The following is a 19,899-nucleotide window of genomic DNA, read 5'->3' on the forward strand; positions in this document are numbered from 1 at the left end:
AGAGCTATGACTTGTCAAGGACAGGTTGCTCTCAGCAGATTCCTGTCCTCCTTTCTCCTTTCTGGTGTTCATTTCCGAGGAGTCAGCTCCCACATGTTTGCAACGTGACTCATGACTAATGGTACAAGAAGTAGAAGGGGTTTGCAGTAAAGAGCTAGATCTTTCCTCTCTGGTAGCTGTCTAGGCTTCCACCCAACCTGGTTCTGCTGAGCCTACATGCTATGCCGATTTGTGAAAAATAAGGCAAACTAAATTTGAGCTGTGCTTTCAGTCTGAATTGCTGAACCACATGTTTTCTGTAGGCTTAGGTGACAACAAAGCATGGTTTACTATTACTTACATGGTAATAAAGAAATGATCAAGTTTCCCTCCCTTTTTGAGGCTTAAATTAAGCTAAAACTAGGGGTACTGGATGAAGTTTTCTTTGATGGAAAAGACATTTGTTAACAGAAGTAGAAATGTATTCCCCTGTTTACCAATGTCAGGCAATCAGTTAGGATCAGTTTGGGCATCTTTACATTCCCAGGCCGTTGTTTTTGAGAAAATATCAAGCATTCAACATTCAGAAAATTGCTGCATCTTAGAAGTGTGACCTGAGCCAGAAGTACCAGAGTCCAGAAACAAGGCCAGCACATCTGTGCTGTGATTTCTCAGAGGACTCCCAGACACCCATGGAAATTGAAAGCTTAATTCTCTTTTTGCCCTGAGATATTCTTCTGCCTCGCAGTTCTCAGATTTGTGGTTTTTGTCTCTGAATCTCTCTCACTCAGGGTACCCAAGAGACCTAAGCAGAGGATATAACATAATGAGACTGTCAAAATTCTGTATAGCCAGAGTCCATCTAGTAAAATAGAATATTATATTTCTGAAAGTAGTCAATTCCACTTGATTTTCTGGAAGGCACAAAACATTCATAATAGACTCAATTTTGCATTTTTTTTCCACAGTGGCGGAAAGAATTACACAGAAGCAGATAGCCTGAGAAATAATCAGTATTCTACAGAACCCCAGTACCTTCCCTAGGCAAGGCATAAATGGAAAATTTTAGGCTAATATTCCAAGACATTATCAAAAGAACTGACATGAGGAACTTGATATAAATAGTAATAATATACTGCATGTATTGATGACCACAGCAACAATCATGGCCTACCAGTAGAATATCAATAAATTACCAAGAAAAGAAAAAAAAAATCCTTCCATACCTCTGTCCGGTATCTGCCCCGATGGTCACTCTGGATCCCAGGCTACCCCTGTCTACCTTCTCTACCAGTGAACACTTCTGGGGTCTCTCAAAAGACGAACTCCCACCTCTGCATTCTGAGACCATATCAGTATGTACACACGACGCTCCAGCATAACTCAAGGTTAGAACAACAGACTCTATGGCAATGTTATACCATGAGCAGCCAAGACAATGGAACTACCTAGTGGCCAAGTGGTGAACAGGTGGTAGAAGAGAATAAGAACTTGCAGACCTAGAGTTTGGGTCAGCATTGAGTTAAGCTACTTCTCACATTATCAAATTAATAAAATTTTATTAAATTCAAACTCATCACTACTTCTGGGCATTTTAGGGACAGTGACTGATCTGGATCCTAAATCTACTTGCTTTAAATTACAAGAGCCTCTAGAATAGGAAGTGTTCCCATAAAACATTCAGTATGCACAGAACACAATAAGGGTTAACGTAAACTTGGTTTTAGGTGATGCGTTGAAGAACCAAGATATTTAGATGTGGGTCTGAGAAAATAAGCATATCATTTCTTATTGATTTCCAGACCCTAAGGTAATAGGTTTTTTTTTTTTCCTTTTTAAGTTTACCTCATTTGGAGACAACGTCCTTCCTCAGTGGACACAGAGGCTGAAGAGTCCAGAAAGCTAGGTGGTCTCTAAACCCCTGCATCTGCCTTTTATTTTTTTGGACAGGGTATCCATTAGAGATTGATTTTTAGATCAGTAGGTAACACTGCTTGGTTTTCATCTTCCCTGCTTCTCCTGTGAACTCAACTCATATCAAGAAGCTAATTAAAAGGAATCACACCCTAATAAAAAACTAATTGCTGATGCACAGCTCATCTGTCAGAAATTAAGTAGTGGCCATTTGGCATAGCTGATCTAATACATGAGCAAGATTCAGAAGAGAACTTCAGGAGAAAATGGTGATGAACCTGCCAGAACAGGGAAGAAAGACGTGTAAGATATGCTGCTGTGCCCCCAGCTGGCTGCTTCTCCCCTTAGCCATTCTTCTCTGTGAATTTACGGCCTCTCCTCTCTTTGCAGGGTCCCCAGAGGTGAGCATCTAGGGGCTGTCTTGGGCCCTCTGCAATTGTCCTAGTTTGCTCTGCTCTTAGAATTTCCATCTTCTTTGCATGCCTTCAATGAAGATGTCTATATACTACTCACAAATCTTGCTTCCACTTCTGATTCCTCTCCTCCATATGTAATACTGCATTTCCAAAACTTTCTGGACATCCACTGTCATCTCAAATTCAATGTATTCAGAACCAGACTCAAGATCAGCAACTGATTTCCATTCCTTCCTTCTTTCCTTCCTTCCATCCTCCATTTATTGGCACTATGGTAGGCCTGAGGCACAGATAAGGATAAGGCACTCATTGACTTTAAGGAGCTCAGAGTTTGTTCCCAAATTGGAGAATCAAAATTAATGAGTCAGAAAGCATCTACGTGTCCTACCTCAACATCCTTATTTTGTATACAAGGCAACCAAAGCCAAGAGAGATCAAATGGCTTGTTTAAGGTCACACATGCTATTGGCAAAGCCGGGAATTAAACCCAAGACTCCTGATACGGTAATTTCCATCAAAGACATCATAATTCTCCCAGCCACTCTAGTTCAGATCTGAGGAGACATGTGTCACCATGTCACACTCTCAACAACCAATCACAAAGCACTTTAATACCTTTCTTTTGAATATCTCTCACATATGCCACTTCCTTTGGTTTCCAACCATCAGCAGGCTGACCATCCAGGTCAGCGTGACCTTCACACATCACCCTCAACTTGCCAGCAGAGATGTTCAGTCTCCCTGGTACTTCCTGCATTAGCACAGTTCCCCTGCCTGACCTGCACCACCCTCCCAGCCCCAATCCACCCTCCTCCAATTTGATCCACTCATGTCTACCAAGCTAATATTTCTAAAACATCTGTGCACATCATGCACCTGCTCCAAGCCCCACGGTGAGTCTCCAATATGCTTGGGATGCTCTGTGGGAGAAAAGGTCTGTGGTCATGGGGAAATACTGCTTGCACTCTACCCCCTGGAGAATCATTTTCTCTTGAACTAGTATTTCTCAAACTTATTTGACCACAGAACTTCCTTTTTTCGAAGAATACACATTAACCCCCCTCAGATCCAGTATGTGCAGAAGTGCACTGTGGGAAGTGGGAGCCTGCAGTCTATAATTCAACAGGTTGGCCAGGCAGCCCAGACTTCCTCTACTCGCCTTCCCATCCTTCCATGACTGCCTGACCCAGCAAAACTAGTCCATTCATTGTTATTTAATACTTTATTTTCACAATTTCTCCAACTAGAAATATTCTCCTTCCTTTCCACTTACTTAAATCTTCCTTCCTCCAAAATTCAGTTCAGGTCTCATCTCTTCTATAAGACTTCTCCCAGCTCTCTCATCCAAAACTACTGTAGCAATTAAATACTTGTATCAGAAAACCAAAATCTCAACAGCAGAAAATGCATATAGCTCACATTTCCATCAAGAAGCTAATAAAATGGCAAAAATTTCCCTATCAAATAGCTTCAAATTAATTTACAAGGTAAGATTATATTACATTCTCAAGAACTGCATTTCTACAAAACCATTAGGATCTTGAAGGAGGGGAAAAAGGGAGATTTTACATTAATAAATAATTCAGTTACTGACACTGAGTTCAGCTGTTTTGACTAGAATAACTTTAAGGAGACACTAGGAAAGTTTCATGCCTTCATTTTCATTTTGCAAAAACTGTCAAGAACCGGCTAATGAATACCATGAGAAGAAAAGAGAATAGTGTACAGAAAAAAACAAAATCATTACAGATGCCATAAACACCACTTATACTCTAAGTGAATATTATCCCCTTCCTGTTTCCAGTGATTTTTTTCACACAATATATACAAAATTAGTCTCATTTATTTAAAAGATACCACTTCTGTATATCCTTATTTTTAAAAGATTTTTCTTCCTAATGGTGAAAAGATGCCTTGTGATAATAACACCCAATTCAGTTCCTATCTAAAGTTCAAAAGCAATCATATTAAATGCCACATTTTAACACACATGTATCTCCCCCATCTCCGTAGGAAGCTTCAAGTTATGGAAGAGCTCATGAAGAGAAGGAAATCTGAGGTAACCCTAGTCTTTCAACTTCCTGAATTGAAAATGTACAAAACTCATCTGTGAGCCTCCCACCTCCTCCTGACCACCAATGTTTTCCACCCCAGAGCCATTCATTCCCAGAAAGCTATGACAAATAGGACAGTAGTCATCAGCCTGGATCTCCCATACCAGCTGGGAAGAATTTTGGACTGTCTATACTCTGGACCTTACCAGCGTGTCTAAGATTACCATGACTGATTGCTCCTCCCTGCCTCTGTCCAACTCAGCCCTTGCTCACTTGGACTTATCATGCCTTCTTAAACTTTTTAACATCTTCTGGCTTGACCTATTATCACAGGCACCTGTCCTATCCTCTCAAGACTATATGTTCATGTTGTTTTAACCTTTAACCATCATATCTGAAGATCCCTTTGCTCAAATGAGCCCTGGACAGTCTTCTGAGGTGAGAGAAAATTTAGCCTCAAGTCCTATCTCCAACCTTATTATCCCACATTAATCCTTTACTTCAAGCTAACTGATCCATTCCCAGAACCTTGAATTATCCATGCCATACACATCCCCCATTTTGTGTTTCAAAAGCCCTGTCCTGCAAGACCTAATTCAAGGCTCTGATCCCAAGAAATCTTCTCTGATTTGGCCTATGATAATCACCTCAACATCTGAACTAGTATACTGACTGTCTTCACCAGAGATTCACACAGCAGGTCCTGCAAAACAATAGTCCCAAAACATGTCTCCAAGGAGAAGGCTCTCTCTTGGAAATTATAATGCACATTATCATATTAAAAACTTAGGCATCTTAAAGCAAAGAAACCTTTCAAACAATATTGAACCCCCTGTTTGTGAAACTTATTTTTCTATGGAGTCCCTTTCTATCTTCTATCCTTTAAAAAGTTTGGAAGTGCAGACATAAGGAAAACAGGTCTCCACAAGTCAGTGGCATTTCCCACCGGTGATCTTGCATTCTAATGTCCATGTGCCCATATCTTCTCTCCAAATGGTTTGAATAGTAACAATCCAGCAGCTCCAATTAGCTTTGGGCTTTCTCTACTACTACTACTACTACGACTATGATTACGACGACTACTACTACTACTTCTTCTTTTTTGAGAGAGAGCGAGAGAGAGCTAGCATGCACAAGAGCAGAGGGGGAGGGGCAGAGGGAGAGAGAGAGAATCTTAAGCAGGATCTATGCCCAGCACGGAGCCCAATGCAGAGCCAGATGTGGGGCTCGATCTCACAATCCTGAGATCATGACTGAGCCAAAATCAAGAGTTGGACGCTTCACCAACTGAGCCACCCAAGCACCCCAAGGCTTTCTCAACTTCTATTGCTATCTTTACCCTCCCATCATTCTATGCTTGCTAGGTGATAAGGTCATGCACAGTGCCTAGCACATAGTAAATACAGAAGGGCTTAGCTACTTTCATTTTGAAGCAGTAGGGAATGTGGTCAAGAGTTGGGTCTGTGGAATCAGACCAACCCTGTTTTAGGTCTGGCCCAGCCCTCACCAGTGAGGTCGAGGACTATGTCTGTTTTGTTCACTCGTGCCTTGTACACACGGAGTCCTAATATAGAACATACAGTCAGTAACTTTTTATTGAGTGAATTAAGGACAAAGCAGTTCTCAACCCAAGTGATTCTGCCCACGAGGGGAACATGTAACAATGGCTGGAGACACTGTGGGTTGTCACAATTAGCAACCGGTGGCTAAAGGTCAGGGGTGCTATTAAACATCCTGCAATGTACAGGACAAAGAATTATCTAGCTCTAGAGGTCATCAGTGCAGAGGTTGAGAAAACTTGCCCTAGAGTCAGGCTGGTCAGGGATACATTTCTAAATGCGGACACTGTTTGGCTTGGACCAAGTTACCGAATTTTTCTGTCTTAATTTCCTCATCTGTAGAATGCAGAACTGGTGATATAAGGTTGTTGTAAGATAACATATATACAAATGAGATAAACTGAGTAACACATATGAGATGTGTTTAACACAGCAATTGGTGGGTAGAATGCATGACCTATGAATGTGACCTGTGAGCATTCTTACCATTAGCCTTCAGTCACTATCTCATACTGATATGAGGCTTTCAGCTGAAATCTTTATTCTCTCAGAACTCATTATCAATCCCAGAGTGAGTACTTTTATCAAAATAAGCCCTGCGCACCCACTTATGTTTACTGTATAGTCAGATTTTATTTATGTGCTCACCAGGGGCTCAATAGTGAAAATGTTACTCAAGAAGAGCATGCTGTTTGCCTGAACCAGCCTCCTCTGATTCTCAAAGGTGCGGGAGAGAATGGAAAGTTGTTCTCGGAGGGAAGGATCAATAATGCACTCTTCAAGAAGCTCATCGGTCTCATTCTTTTCCTTTTTGCTCAGATCATCACAGACCCTAAAGAAAAGACAGGAAATGAGATTTCTTTTGGTGTTCCCATGAAGAACACTGTAAAGGGCTCCCCTCCAGTCCATCCTCCTGAAAGTGGTCTCGCCCATCACCCTTAGGTGGTCCCTTTGTGCTGTAAGTCTGTAACATACGAGCTGAGTGAACTTGGACTTTAACCTCTCAAGAGCATCAGTTTGCTCAACTTTAGTCACTTCTTTCAATAAGCCCTCCTGGGCTTCCTATTCTACTCAATGCTCATTTGCTTACTACTGAGGCTTTATGTATATTTAGACAAATACTTTCTTTCAGATAATTATGTTCCCCAGGCTGCTTTTTAAATATGTAATATCTACCATGCCTCTCACACTAGAAAAACAATTTTGTTTCTTTTCAAACTTACTTAGCTTTAATTCTTTCTTAGCTGTTAGTTACCTAGAGAACAGAATCTGGAACCAGCAAGGACTAGGCTGGGATACTGATTCTGCTATCATTTACTAGCTCTATGACTTTGGAGGTTCCTGAATTCTTAACAGCCTCAGCGTCTTCACCTATACAACAGAGATAATAGGAGCTCCCCCATCATAAAGATGTGTTGAGGATAAAATGTGATCAAGGACCTGACAGTTCCTGGGACAGAGCTGGTACTCATTGAATACTGTTTTCTCTCCGGGTCAATCATGGGCAACTACCAAGCTCTCAAGCTTATAAAATGCTCAAACCACACCTAAAGACACCTCCTTTTTTCTCTCCTTCTAGCTCTTAATATCCATCGTTATAAGTCAGAAAAGCAGCCTTCCCCAACCCTTTCCTCATTGTCCTCACCAAAGCTGTGTTCACATTACTCTTAGTACCTGTTACTTCATCTGCACTTTGAAGACTGGATTTTATCTCCTCCCAGGACATAAGACCATTTTCCCAGCATTTTGCTGATATTGCCAATGGTGACAGACAATTTATTCAGCTAACTGAGTGCTCAGTAAGAACTCTAGGTCACTGAATTCCTGTCCCAGCCCCAACTATTTTCTAAATGACTTCATGCAGACTCTATGTTCAGCAATGCCAAACAGCTCTTTTTTTTTTTCCCTGAAGATTTTATGCATTTATTTGACAGAGAGAGACACAGTGAAAGAGGGAACACAAGCAGGGGGAGTGGGAGAGGGAGAAGCAGACTCCCTGCTGAGCAGGGAGCCCGATGTGGGGCTCGATCCAAGGACCCTGGGATCAAGACCCGAGCGGAAGGCAGACCCTTAACGACTGAGCCACCCAGGCGCCCCCAAAGAGCTTTTCAGGGCATTCAGGACCCTTTGGTCACAGAGGATAAAGAAGTCAAAGAAATGGGTTCAATGTGTTCTGTGTCCCAGGAAGAAAGCACCCTGTGCTTCCTTTTTACCGCTAGCTGGAAAGCAGTGTCCAAGGTAACAGAGCAGCCGTCCTTCTACACTGCTGCGCAGAGCGAGACAAATAAAGAGAAGTCAGTCCACAGAAAGAAAGGAAACCATTTAACTCCTGTGAGTGGAATTTATGATACCTACCTTTGGGAATATATCCTGAAGAAACAATCACGGATATAAACAATGACACAGCCAGAAAGATGTTCATCAGAGTGCTTGCAATAATACTAACAAATGTGGGTAAATTTGATGGGAGAGATTAAAGGATTATTTAAACAAATAATGGGAATCATAAGCATTCCATTTCTTTAGGAGGTTAATGGGAATGCGGTGTGGAAATAAAAAGTCTTTTATGGACCAAGGATGATACACTGCATGAACTGATGAGTATGATTGATTCAAACCTTACAAAAGGAAACAAAAGAGAATGAAACAAAAATTCCCAAATGCTCTTCTCCCACACTGCTGGGACTCAATAATCGCTCACAGCCACATAATGCAAAGGGGGTCATGATGCACTGTATGTCTTCCTCTTTGCCCTCTGATTAGACAACTGGAGCCATGGCTGAGAGTCTAAGAAGGGAACATGAAACACCTTGACCCGAGCGGACTCCAACAAGGATTCCTATAAACCTCGGTCTATTGCTGGGCAATCTTGTCCTGCTGCTATTCATGGTCTCCCGCATTCAGAGGTGCTTCTGTTTTACAGATAAGGAAACCTTTCATCAGAGAGCAGAACAACACACTAGCCCTCTCTCTCAGTAACCCACTTTACAAATGGTCTGGTAGCCACTTTCAGGCATCAAGTCCAGCCTGTGGATTATAATGCATGGGAAAGCCTTGTGTCTCAGGTACAGTAGCATTAGACCAGTAATGCTCCCTTATATTGAGGTGCTAGAGACCCTGCTCCTTTGCAGCACCCCCAAGAAGTGTAACTGGATGCTGAGCAGATTAAAAACTCAGAGTTTGGGCCTTCAAGAAATACTCTCAGGACCACACTTGGCATGAAAAAGATGAAGTCATCCATCTTCAAATGGACCATGTGACCCTGGACACTGAGCAACTCTGTGATGACTATTATAAAGTGAAGACTAGGTCTGCCTTCCTGTTTCCAAGTACCATCTAAGTCTTCAGATTCTTGTATCACCCTGGGGAAGAGAAGGGACTCCCAAACACAACTAAGATTAAATTTATTATTAGCCAGGTGTCAGGCTCAAAGCCCAATTAAAACTGATCTATCTAGAGAAAATGTCACTTCCTGCACCTGAATGTTGTGGAATAAATCCACGCTGACAACTTTGTGGGGGTTCCACTGAGGATTCTAGGAATTCTTGTATAGAACAAATCTAGAATTGGAGCCAAATGCTATTAAAACAATGGCCATGACCTTCATGGAGAAATGGGAGCAAAAATCCTCAAAAGCTCATGCCATGTCTCTGAATATAATAAACTGTGGTAAGAATGAGTATGAAAGAATCTTGTAGGATGTTTTATAATCCCTCAGGACAAGGGGGAAGAAATAGGGAGAGATGAATGCACCTTCTTTTTCTGAAGAGATCAATTTCTCTGCAAGTCCCCCCAAAAAAATCAACAAAGAGAAAGACCCAAAAGATAATTTTTTAGAGGTCCCTATATCTCATTCTGAAGGTTTTAAAAAATGAAAAAACAAAAACAAAACTTAAGGCCCAGAACTTCTTCCTAGGGGGAGTGACATCTTCATTGTTAGAGTCTAGAGCCTGGGATTAGCCCAAGGACCTCAAATATGGACATATGTCCTAAGGTTTGTACCAACATGTTTTGGTTTGATAGGTAAAGAGTAAGTCATCCTTCTTGGAATGGAAATAATAAACTGCCAGAAAGGAATAGGGTTTCCTGTTCCTGATTAAGGCTGGAATTCCTCCACAGAGAGAAGAGATATCCAAGTCTTGACTCAGGTCACATCATCAAGATGCGGGAGGACAGGGGTGCCTGGGTGGCTCAGTCAGTTAAGTGTCTGACTCTTGGTTTCAGCTCAGATCATGATCTCAGGGTCCTGAGATTGAGTCCCACATCAGGGGCTCTGAGTTCAGTGAGGAGTTGGCTTGAGACTCTCTCTCCCTCTCCCTGTGCCCCTCCCCCTGCACTTGATTTCTTAAATAAATAAATAAATCTTTTAAAAAAAGATGCTGGAGGACAGAAACCTCAATGACTAGAGCAGGGTCTTGAGGGTACCCATTAAAGTGAATAGCATTTTCAATGCGACCATTGAGCAACTTTCAGCTTCGGTAAGATGAATGCCTTAGGACAAGCTTTAAGCCATATTATAACTGGACAGCAGTGGGCAGACTCTTGAGTCTCACCTAAAAATCTACACTGAAGTTTTAAATCTTGGGTCCTTGGGGAGCTACAAAGGGAAACTTTATTCTCTCAAAGTATGCATGAGCCCATTTAGAACAGATCCTCTCTGTTCCAAGTTGAGGACCAAACTAAATGTTCAGTAAAAGGCAAACCTCTCTGTATTTGTCTTGCTTTTTGAGAGGATGGGCATTCCATGGCTAGTTATGTCCAGTACAAGAATTCATGATGAATAACACAAACTTCAATTTAAAAAATACATTGAAAAATGAAAGTTATGGCATGGTTGGGGATATAACAAGGAACAAGAGAGGCATAAAACAGAAAAGACAACCTGGCCAAATAAGAAATTGGGCATAAATGGCCTATTTCCCCTCTAACTCTATTTCCCCTCTTACCCTGGCCATCTGGCCCTAGGAAAGGTGGAGTTTGGAAAAGGTAAAGAGCAGCATATTCAATAACCTCTTCACTTAGATCAACCAATCCAGTTTGGAGAAACATGAATTGTGTTGTCATGTGTCACTCAAAGTGAAAATGGAAGTATTCTTATTTAGTCATCTAAACCCACTTTGCAAGTTCATTGTTTAATGGAGGGGCAAGATCCTAGATTATCAAAGTAGGCTTTCAATCACGATTATGAAAATGCCATTCCATATTATTCCCTTGCTACAAAAAAAAAATTGCTATAGGAACTAATAGAGCAAGAAAGACAGCAAAAGAAAGACAACATAAAAGAAAAGGAAGAATAAGGCCCAGGATAATATGAAAGAGATAAAAGGGTATGAGTATTGGGGGAGGTAAAGTAGAGGAATAAAAGAAAGAAATGTCTATCCAGGCATCGTTGAAATTGTATTCACTATCCCTGGAACCTCTGATAATAATTGGTTTAAGTTTTTCTTGAGTTTCACTGTTGAAATTAGCTTCCTTAAACACTTTTTGGACATTGGTGTGGCATCAGTCATGTGTTGTACATATGGTCAAATGCACATAGTTGAAGGTAAAGCTAGCTTTCCTTCTGATGGTGTGTAACCATTCTCTCCAAAAGATGATGCCCACAGGACAAGCAGGATATTGAAACACTGTGTTTACTGGAGTTTCCCTTGTTTGTACCTGCTCTCCCATTTTATCTTTAAGCATGCTTGGGCCATTCTGATTGTTGGGACACTCATGAATGGGGGAATCAGGACACATGAAGCAGTGGATGAGCAGTTTCCTCTTGCCTTTTTGAACTACTGGTATTTCTATGCTATGAGGCAAACTGAAGTTTTTAGGCAGGAAAGGCTTTTCTTTTCTCACTTTTTAAAGATGGCACAGTGGCAATCCAGTGATTAAATCTCATTGTCTGAGTGATAAAGCCTCTGGTCCACTGTGTCCTGCCATTGTCACGGCTCCCTCTGATTCAATTAGGGACAGAACACTGGGAGATTTCTGCCTGGTTTCTGTGGACCTAAGACTTTTATTTTTATCACATACTAACTTGGTTTTAAACAAAGCTTTGAAGCTTCCCAGGGCTAATCTTTAATGAAAATGGAGAGGCAAATAAAAAATGCTGAAATAAATTCTAATGAAAGCTGCGGAAGTGCTAATTCAGGGAGGGTGGAAGGAGATAAAAATGGAAATGGACTTTAAAAGAGGCAGGGATAGATTCAGTAAAAAGAAATATTTAAAATTTAACAGTGATGAGGTTAGTTAAAAGAGTTTGGTTTGCCACTTTATTTTCTCCACTGCCTGAAGTATTCTAAAAAGCAGAAGATTAAAGATACCAACAAGAAATCATTATTAAATTATATGGTTAGCAGGGATTGAACAAGGCTACTAAAGCTGAGAATATAAAAGCCATTATATCTAAGCCCTTCTTTTCCCTCATTCTTCATATTTTCTGGAAATATTTTCTCACTGAAAAAAAAATCCACACTGATCCCAATCCAAAAGAGATTATTTTTAGAAACTATGAAATCTGACCAATCTGATTAGGGTTATGAAACAAAATACAGTCCTGTACGTTAGTTTTGAGAGACTAGTGAAAAACGATATATTTGGTCTTTAAAATCCAGGAGTTTAGCTATTAATAAATTATAACCAGGTTAAAATTAACTGGGGATGGACAACATTGTGTTCCACATAGCTCAATTCAAGTTCTTTAAATGAAAAAAAGGAGCATCGTACACCAGAACCAAGTTATAAAAATCTGACCTTGTTTGAGTTGGTTAAAAACTTACCACAAAAGTCACAGATTGTTTCATAATAACTGAGCTTTGAGTTCCCCCAAATTACAGCATATTGGTGATTTTTCTTACAAACCTATACTTTTCTCTGTCTTCCTCTTCCTGGGTAGCAAATATCTTCCACTGGAAATGGGCAATGATGTTACTGCGGTTGTGAATAGTTACAGTTCGTTGATTGGACAGAGATATGTAGGTTTTCTCAGTGATCAAGGAATTCCTGTCCAGCCTTATATTCATGTCTATGGCAGCTCCATACAGAGATAAAAAGACTTTTTCACCTAGAAATTAACAAAGTACAAACACACTTTGAGATTTATTCTAGAATGACTACTAGGCTATCTTTTCCCCAAGGTGAAGTTATAGCACAAGCATTAGACTTTTCATTCTCCTCCCCCCCATCAATCCAGAGATCAGACATGATCAGAAAACTTAAATATTATGTTTGATATAGTTATGGAGAATCAAACTATCTTACTTTGGTCACTGTAAAAATCACATAAAATATGAATTGTGTTGCCTTTTCTTCTTTGTAATTTTTAAAAAGATTTTATTTATTTATTCGAGAGAGAGACACACACAGAGATAGAGAGCACAGGGAGAAGCAGAGGGAGAGGGACAAGCACATTCTGCACTGAGTGCGGAGCCCAGTGTGGGGCTCCATCTCAGTACCCTGAGATCATGACCTGAGCCAAAACGAAGAGTCAGACACTTAACCGACTGAGCTACCCAGGTGCCCCTTCTTTGTAATATTTTTAAGTCCTACAGCCTGGCCATGAGGGCCCAAGAGTTCTAGAATTATAACTGTATGCCTCCTCTTTATTCCAGGCATGAGCTGGCATTCTGATTCTTAAAGTAACTGTACCAAGTATATCTAAGACGAGCTGCTCAGCATGCAAGGATCTAAGTCCAATCAAAGGGGACCAAAAAGAAAGAATTAATAACTTCATTAGTTAAAAAAAAAACAACCACAAAACACACAACTATTTAAAAGGAATCACTTCCTTCAACAGCAATTAAAACAAAAATCACACACACACACACACACATCTACGTAGTAGTTACATAGGAAGAAAACAAAATAGAAAGACAAAAGCTATGTGTAAATTTTTAAAATTTTAATGTTTAGAACACCTTTATTCAGCATAGTAATTTAAGTTCCTGATTTCATTCAAGATGCACCAATTCCCTTGATTCTACGTAAAACATGAGGCCCCTTGGGCTTCCAAGGAGACACAAACATATAAACTATGTTCTACCTGATTTCTGCAATGTCACAGCTGGTGCCTCACTCTGACATCAAAGTAGAAAAAGGAAATACTTAACTACAAGGAACATCCTGTGGATCTGTGCTGCTGTAATTTTAATCAGAACCCAGAAAGCATAAGCACTTGTGCCTTATTTTTTAGCAAACATTTCTGCTCCTCTCACCATTGTATTAACCAAGCAGGCACTTAGTAAACTAATAATGCTTTCTACAGCTCAAACATCCTTTATGCTCCATCACTTTAAACACAGAAAAACTTTCCCCAAAATTTAAAGAAAAAGTATCTAGGCATTTGACTCTAAAATTTTAAACTTTTATGTAAAAATGTATAAAGTAAATTTTTCCCAAATACTACAAAAGCATACACTGTGAAAATAAAATGTCTTCTCCCCTTCACTCAATCCTAGGCCAGCCTTTCAAAGGTAAGAGCTGTTAATATTTTCATGTACTCCCTTCCTAAATAAAGGTATGTACTCTTTCAACTTTTAAACTTTCTGATGAGCTAAATTTAATAATATGATAAGTGAGAAATCATTGTTGTTCTAATTTGCATAGTCTTAGTTATGGATGATGTTGAACATCTTTTCATAGACTAAAGAACTTTAAAGACTTTTTTCTGTGAGATGCCTATTATAGCCTTGTTCATTTTCCTTTTGAGAAATTTACCTTTTGCTTATTGATTTGTGAGACTTTTTTGATATTAAAAAATTAGCTCTTTGTCATTTATGTTGCAATTTTTTCCTCCATTAGATATTTGAACTTCTCTATGACTTTTTTTTTTTCTGAATAAGTCTCTTTTCTCTTAGTCCTTATGTAGTCTAATTCTTTTCTTTATGGCTTTTAAAAATAAGTTTATAGGGACATCTGGGTGGCTCAGCCAGTTAAGCGTCTGCCTTCGGCTCAGGTCATGATCCCAGGGTCATGGGATCGAGTCCCTCTTCGGGCTCCTTGCTCAGTGGGGAGCCTGCTTCTCCATCTGCCTGCCACTCCTGCTGCTTGTGCTTTCTCTCTCTCTCTCTCTAATAAATAAATAAAATCTTTAAAAAATAAAAAAAATAAAAATCAGTTTATATTTTTTTAAATTACATTTTTAACCTCAACTTCCATCTTCCCTTTAAAAGTAGCTCCTTTCTTAAAGAAACTAAGGCGACCATAAATAGGTCTGGCTCAATATACTATTTAAAATGAGACATAGGTAATTTTCTTTTTTTAGCAATGATAAGGTAGGTTAAGTTAACAGACTTTCCTGTTAAAATAACTTTAAAATCTGGACATAATATGAACAAGCATCTTCTTAAAGTCACTTCAGAGCCATCGTGACGGTAAGGAACTATCAGACCAAAATTAAAGGAAAATAGGACCAAAGAGATCAGTGAGCATGGAAGAAAGTTTTGACCTAAGGATATGGTACTCTTGGCAATGCTGAGCTATCATTCCTGTGCAGGCAGGAGGGATGGCAATCAAAACCCTAAGTCTACAGAAAGGGGGACTTAAAACAAACAAACAAAAAGACTTTCTCCACAACAAGCTTATCCTCAAAGGACTGCACCCTCAAGATGAGTTTGAATTAGAATAAGACTAGCCCTAATTCAGAGTTAAATATTATGCTGGAATGGCCTATGATTGGAGAGAACGTCAGTCCTTGGATTTGGTGATCATGGACTGCTTTCACTCTCAGAAACCTAGCAGGAGCAACTCACTTCTTTTTGGAGGAAAGTACTTATATTCAAAGTTTCAAATTCTTCAATATTTTTAAAAATACACATCCAAACATAACCAGGCATGCCAAGAAACAAAACTCCATTTGTTTGAACCAGCAGATATAAGAAAAACAGAAACAGATTAACAAAGAATTATATAATAGAATCATCACATATAGATTGTAAACCAACTATGTCTAAAGAAACAAAGGATGACCTTGAAACTATATCCAAGGAGTTGGAAATTAAACAAAGATCTAGAAAATTTGGAAAAGAGCCATACTAGGCTCTTACAGAAATAAAATAAAATCACCTAAATTTTTAAATCCTACAAATAAGATTAATAAAAGAATTTTAATAATTTTATGAAAAGATTAGTGAAATGGAACATGGTTCAGAAAACACAAAAGGCAATATGAAGAAATAAAAATATATGAAAAATGAACAATGAATGACTAAAATCCTAGGCAGATGGAGTGAGAAGGAATTAAGTGTTTAACTGGAAACTTAGAAGGAAAGGAAAGATATAATGAAGCAAAGACAATATTTCAAGAGCTGATGGTTAAGAGTTTTCTAGGATTGATTGAAATCATCAGTTTACAATTCAAAAAGCCCAAATGAATGTCAAGTGGAGAAACTAATACATGAATATATTGTAGTGAAACTAAAGAAAATCAAAGACAAAGAGAAAGTCCTAAAAGCAGAGGAAAAGACATATTATCTTCAAAGGACCCATGGTTAGAATTACAGCTAACTTTTCAACCAAAGCAATGGAAACTAAAAAAAAAAAAAAAAGGAATGGTTTCTTCACTGTGATGAAGGGGGAAACAATGTCAACCATGAGTTTATAGTTTTTTAGACTTTTTTTGTTTGTCTAAAACATCTTTGTTTTGTCTTCATTTTTAAGGATATTTTCAATAGGTAAAGGATTGTAAATTAGCATTATTTTTCTTGCAGCACTTGAATAATATCACATTACTGTCTTACGGTTTCCATAATTTCAGCTGAAAACTTTGCCATCAGCATTATTGTCTGCCACTTAAGTAAAGTGTCTTTTTTTTTCTTCTGACTCCTTTTATGACATTCTTTTTGCTTTAGTTTCCAGCAGTATTTGAACTAACAAGGGTTTGCTGAGCTTTGTGAACCGTGAATTATTGTCATTATCCTTTGGGAACTGATAGAATTAAAACATAGTATAAAGTCTCAGTAATTAAGCCAGCATTAAAAGATTGATGGAATAGAATAAAAAGTCAAAAGAGGCCCAAATACATGCTAGAATTTATTATATTATAAAGGCAGCATCTCAAATCATTGGTATAACAATAAGCTTTGTAAAAAAAATAAAATAAAAAGCACTACTGGGACAACTTGGTAGTCATATGGAGAAACATAACTCCCATCTAACAATAGAATAAATGCCAAATGAATAAAATATTTAAGTGTTCAATATGAAACCATGAAAGTAGAAAAATACATAGGAAAACTTCTTTGTAACTTTTGAGGGGAAAGTTTTCTAACCATGTCTCAAAATCCAGATTCCTCTAAAAAAATATTAAGAAATGTGATTACATAAAAATGAAAAAAGAAATTTTGGGGTGGCTGGGTGGTTCAGTCAGTTAAGTGTCCGACTCTTGATCTCAGCTCAGGTCTTGGTCTCAGGGTTGTGAGTTCAGGCCTCGCATTGGGCTCCATGCTGGGCATGGAAACTACTTAAAAAAAAAAAGAAAAGAAAAAAGAAATTTTGCATGCTGCAAAAATATAAGTAAAAACAAAAGAAAAAGTGGCCAAAATATTTGCAACTCATATCTGAGACAAGGGAATTAAATCCCTAAATATGTAAATAAGTCTTAGAAATTAATAAGACAATCCAGTACAAGAACATGATAGAGTTGTAAGAAAAGAAATATATAGGCCCCCTATCTATGTTAAAAGATGCTCAACTTCTCTCATAATAAAAGTGACACAACTGAAGATGTATTTATATACCATTCCCCCAAATACATTGCGTAGAACAAAAGTTTGAGAACATAATCTCTTGTCAAGACTGTGGGGGAGAAGGCCCTCTTCTACATTGCCATGGGAATGCAAAATGGTACCATTTTTCCTCACTCATGGAGTGAGTTTGGTGATACAGATTAAAATATCTATCAAGCTTACAAAACAACTTACCCTCTGGCCCACTTCTAGGAATTTATCCTGTAGATGAGTTAGAACAAGATCAACAGAGTAGAAAAAGCCAAAGTACCCATTAAGAGAAGACTGGCTAAATAATCTGTGTTACACCTAAAAGTGGAATGCCATGCAGGTATAAAAGTACAGGGTTATATGGAAAGATCTCCAGGATATATGATTAAGTGGAAAAAGTAAGGTTTAGAACAATTCACATAGTATGCTATTTTTATGTAAGGAGGGAAAATAAGAATATGCATTCACGTTTGCATCTATGTGCATAAAAACACCAGAATAAAATAAGAGCTGGGTGGGGTGAATGAGGCAAAGTAGAAATGACACCTTTCAATGTATACTTTTAAGATACTGCTTTAATTTTTGAACACATGAACACATTACTCATCCAAAACTTTAACATAAGAAAGGATTATAGGGTCTTCAGGCAACATTGTAAAGCTGCCAGATAGCACTAGTAATGAGAGAAATATAAAACGAAATACCATCTCATAACCATCAGATTAACAAAAATCAAACAGTTTGGCAATGCTGTTTTGGAACTATATGGTAAGGATGTGGAAAAACAAGAATTTCCATATAGTGCTGATGAAAATACAAATTGGTACAACCACTTGACTAACCAATTTAGTTTCCAGTAAAGCTCAATATACACTTGCCCTATAACTCTGCAATTGCACTTCTTAAAATCTCATACAGCTGCACAAGACATATACAGAGATACTCATTGTGGTATTGTTTCTAATAGCAGAATACTAGGAAGAACCTCCTAATATTCAATAGGAGAATAGATTATAGCATGTTCACATGCCGGAGTGTGTTGCATTAGTTAAAATGAATCAGAGCTATATGGTTCTATGTGTTTAGATATTTAAAATGAAATGTTGAATGAAAAAGTCAAGTTGGGAAATGGTATATACAGTATGATACCATTTATGTCAAGTTTAAAACTACTCAAGCAGGGTGCTCAGTCGGTTAAGCGGCCGACTCTTGGTTTCAGCTTAGGTCATGATTTCACGGTCATGAGATCGAGCCTCGAGTACGGCCCCACGCTCAGCGTGGAGTCTGCTTATCCCTCTCCCTCTCTCTCTACTCTTCTCCCCAGGCCCTCGCTCATGCTCTCTTTCTCAAATAAAATCTTTAAAAAAAAAAACTACTTGAGACAATAACATGATTTATGGGTAGATAAATATGTAAAAAAATGAACCCAATACAGCTCCTCTGAGGACAAAGCCGTGGGAATTAGATCAGGATAAGTAATGAGATGACTTCAAATCTGTAATCAGTTTAGTTATCCGTAAAATAAAACATCTGAAAGAAACGTGTATAGCAAATTGTTGAGATGTATTAAATATAATCATGGTTGATTATATTATTTCTGTGCTTCTGTGGCTATTTGAAGTATTTCATTGTCTGAAAGTCTAATGAAGGAAAAAGATCCAAGGGCTTAGTTCACACAAATCTCAGGGTCAGAGGGACTAAAGTCATCAATTTGAGTTGCTCACTGCAAAACTGTTCCTTCCAGAAATACAGCAAAAGCCACTACACTCTTTTTGAAAACCATCTGATACTGATTTTTTTTTCAATCCATCTTCCAAAAATCATCAGATCCACTAAGTAAAGGAAGCAATAGCTCTTGTCTCCACAGCTTTAGGGACTTTGTACACCCACTCTCATGAAGACAACCTTAGAAAGGGCTCCCAACCCCTAGCTACTTAGAAAACTGGTAGGATGAAGGGATGTTATGCCTGCCAGAACAGACAAGTTTGCTGTTCCCCAGCACTGGCATTTTGGGTCTGCTTGGAAGGCCTGTTCCCACTCGCCTTCTGATTTGGTTTCTGGGGTTCAATGTTACGATCCCTGTAGATGAAGTTAGCCACTGTCATTTATAATGTCCTGGTAAAAAGATGTTTTGTGGAAGTCTCATTAGCTTTTGTTAGTTTTGCTACTATGAATCAAGCAAAAAAAAATATGAACAAAACTAAGTTTACCAAAAAAAAGTGAAGCTAGCTATATACACAATACATTTTATACTGTGGTTTCGGTACTTTCAGAC

General features: G+C 38.7%; 1 protein-coding gene across 1 annotated transcript in view; it reads right to left on the bottom strand.

The window, feature by feature from the left end:
- HYDIN (HYDIN axonemal central pair apparatus protein) overlaps window positions 1-19,899 on the bottom strand; it is a 308,320-nt gene that overhangs the window by 239,534 nt on the left and 48,887 nt on the right. The window contains exons 7-8 of the mRNA XM_035024816.1: window positions 12,772-12,973; window positions 6,571-6,754 (exon numbers count right to left, since the gene is read on the bottom strand). Of these exons, the coding sequence (XP_034880707.1) occupies window positions 6,571-6,754; window positions 12,772-12,973 (386 nt within the window). The remainder of the gene's footprint in view (window positions 1-6,570; window positions 6,755-12,771; window positions 12,974-19,899) is intronic.

This window comes from Mirounga leonina, unplaced genomic scaffold, assembly GCF_011800145.1.
Source record: "Mirounga leonina isolate KUSES-001 unplaced genomic scaffold, KU_Mleo_1.0 Mir_180, whole genome shotgun sequence".
NCBI lineage: Eukaryota > Metazoa > Chordata > Mammalia > Carnivora > Phocidae > Mirounga > Mirounga leonina.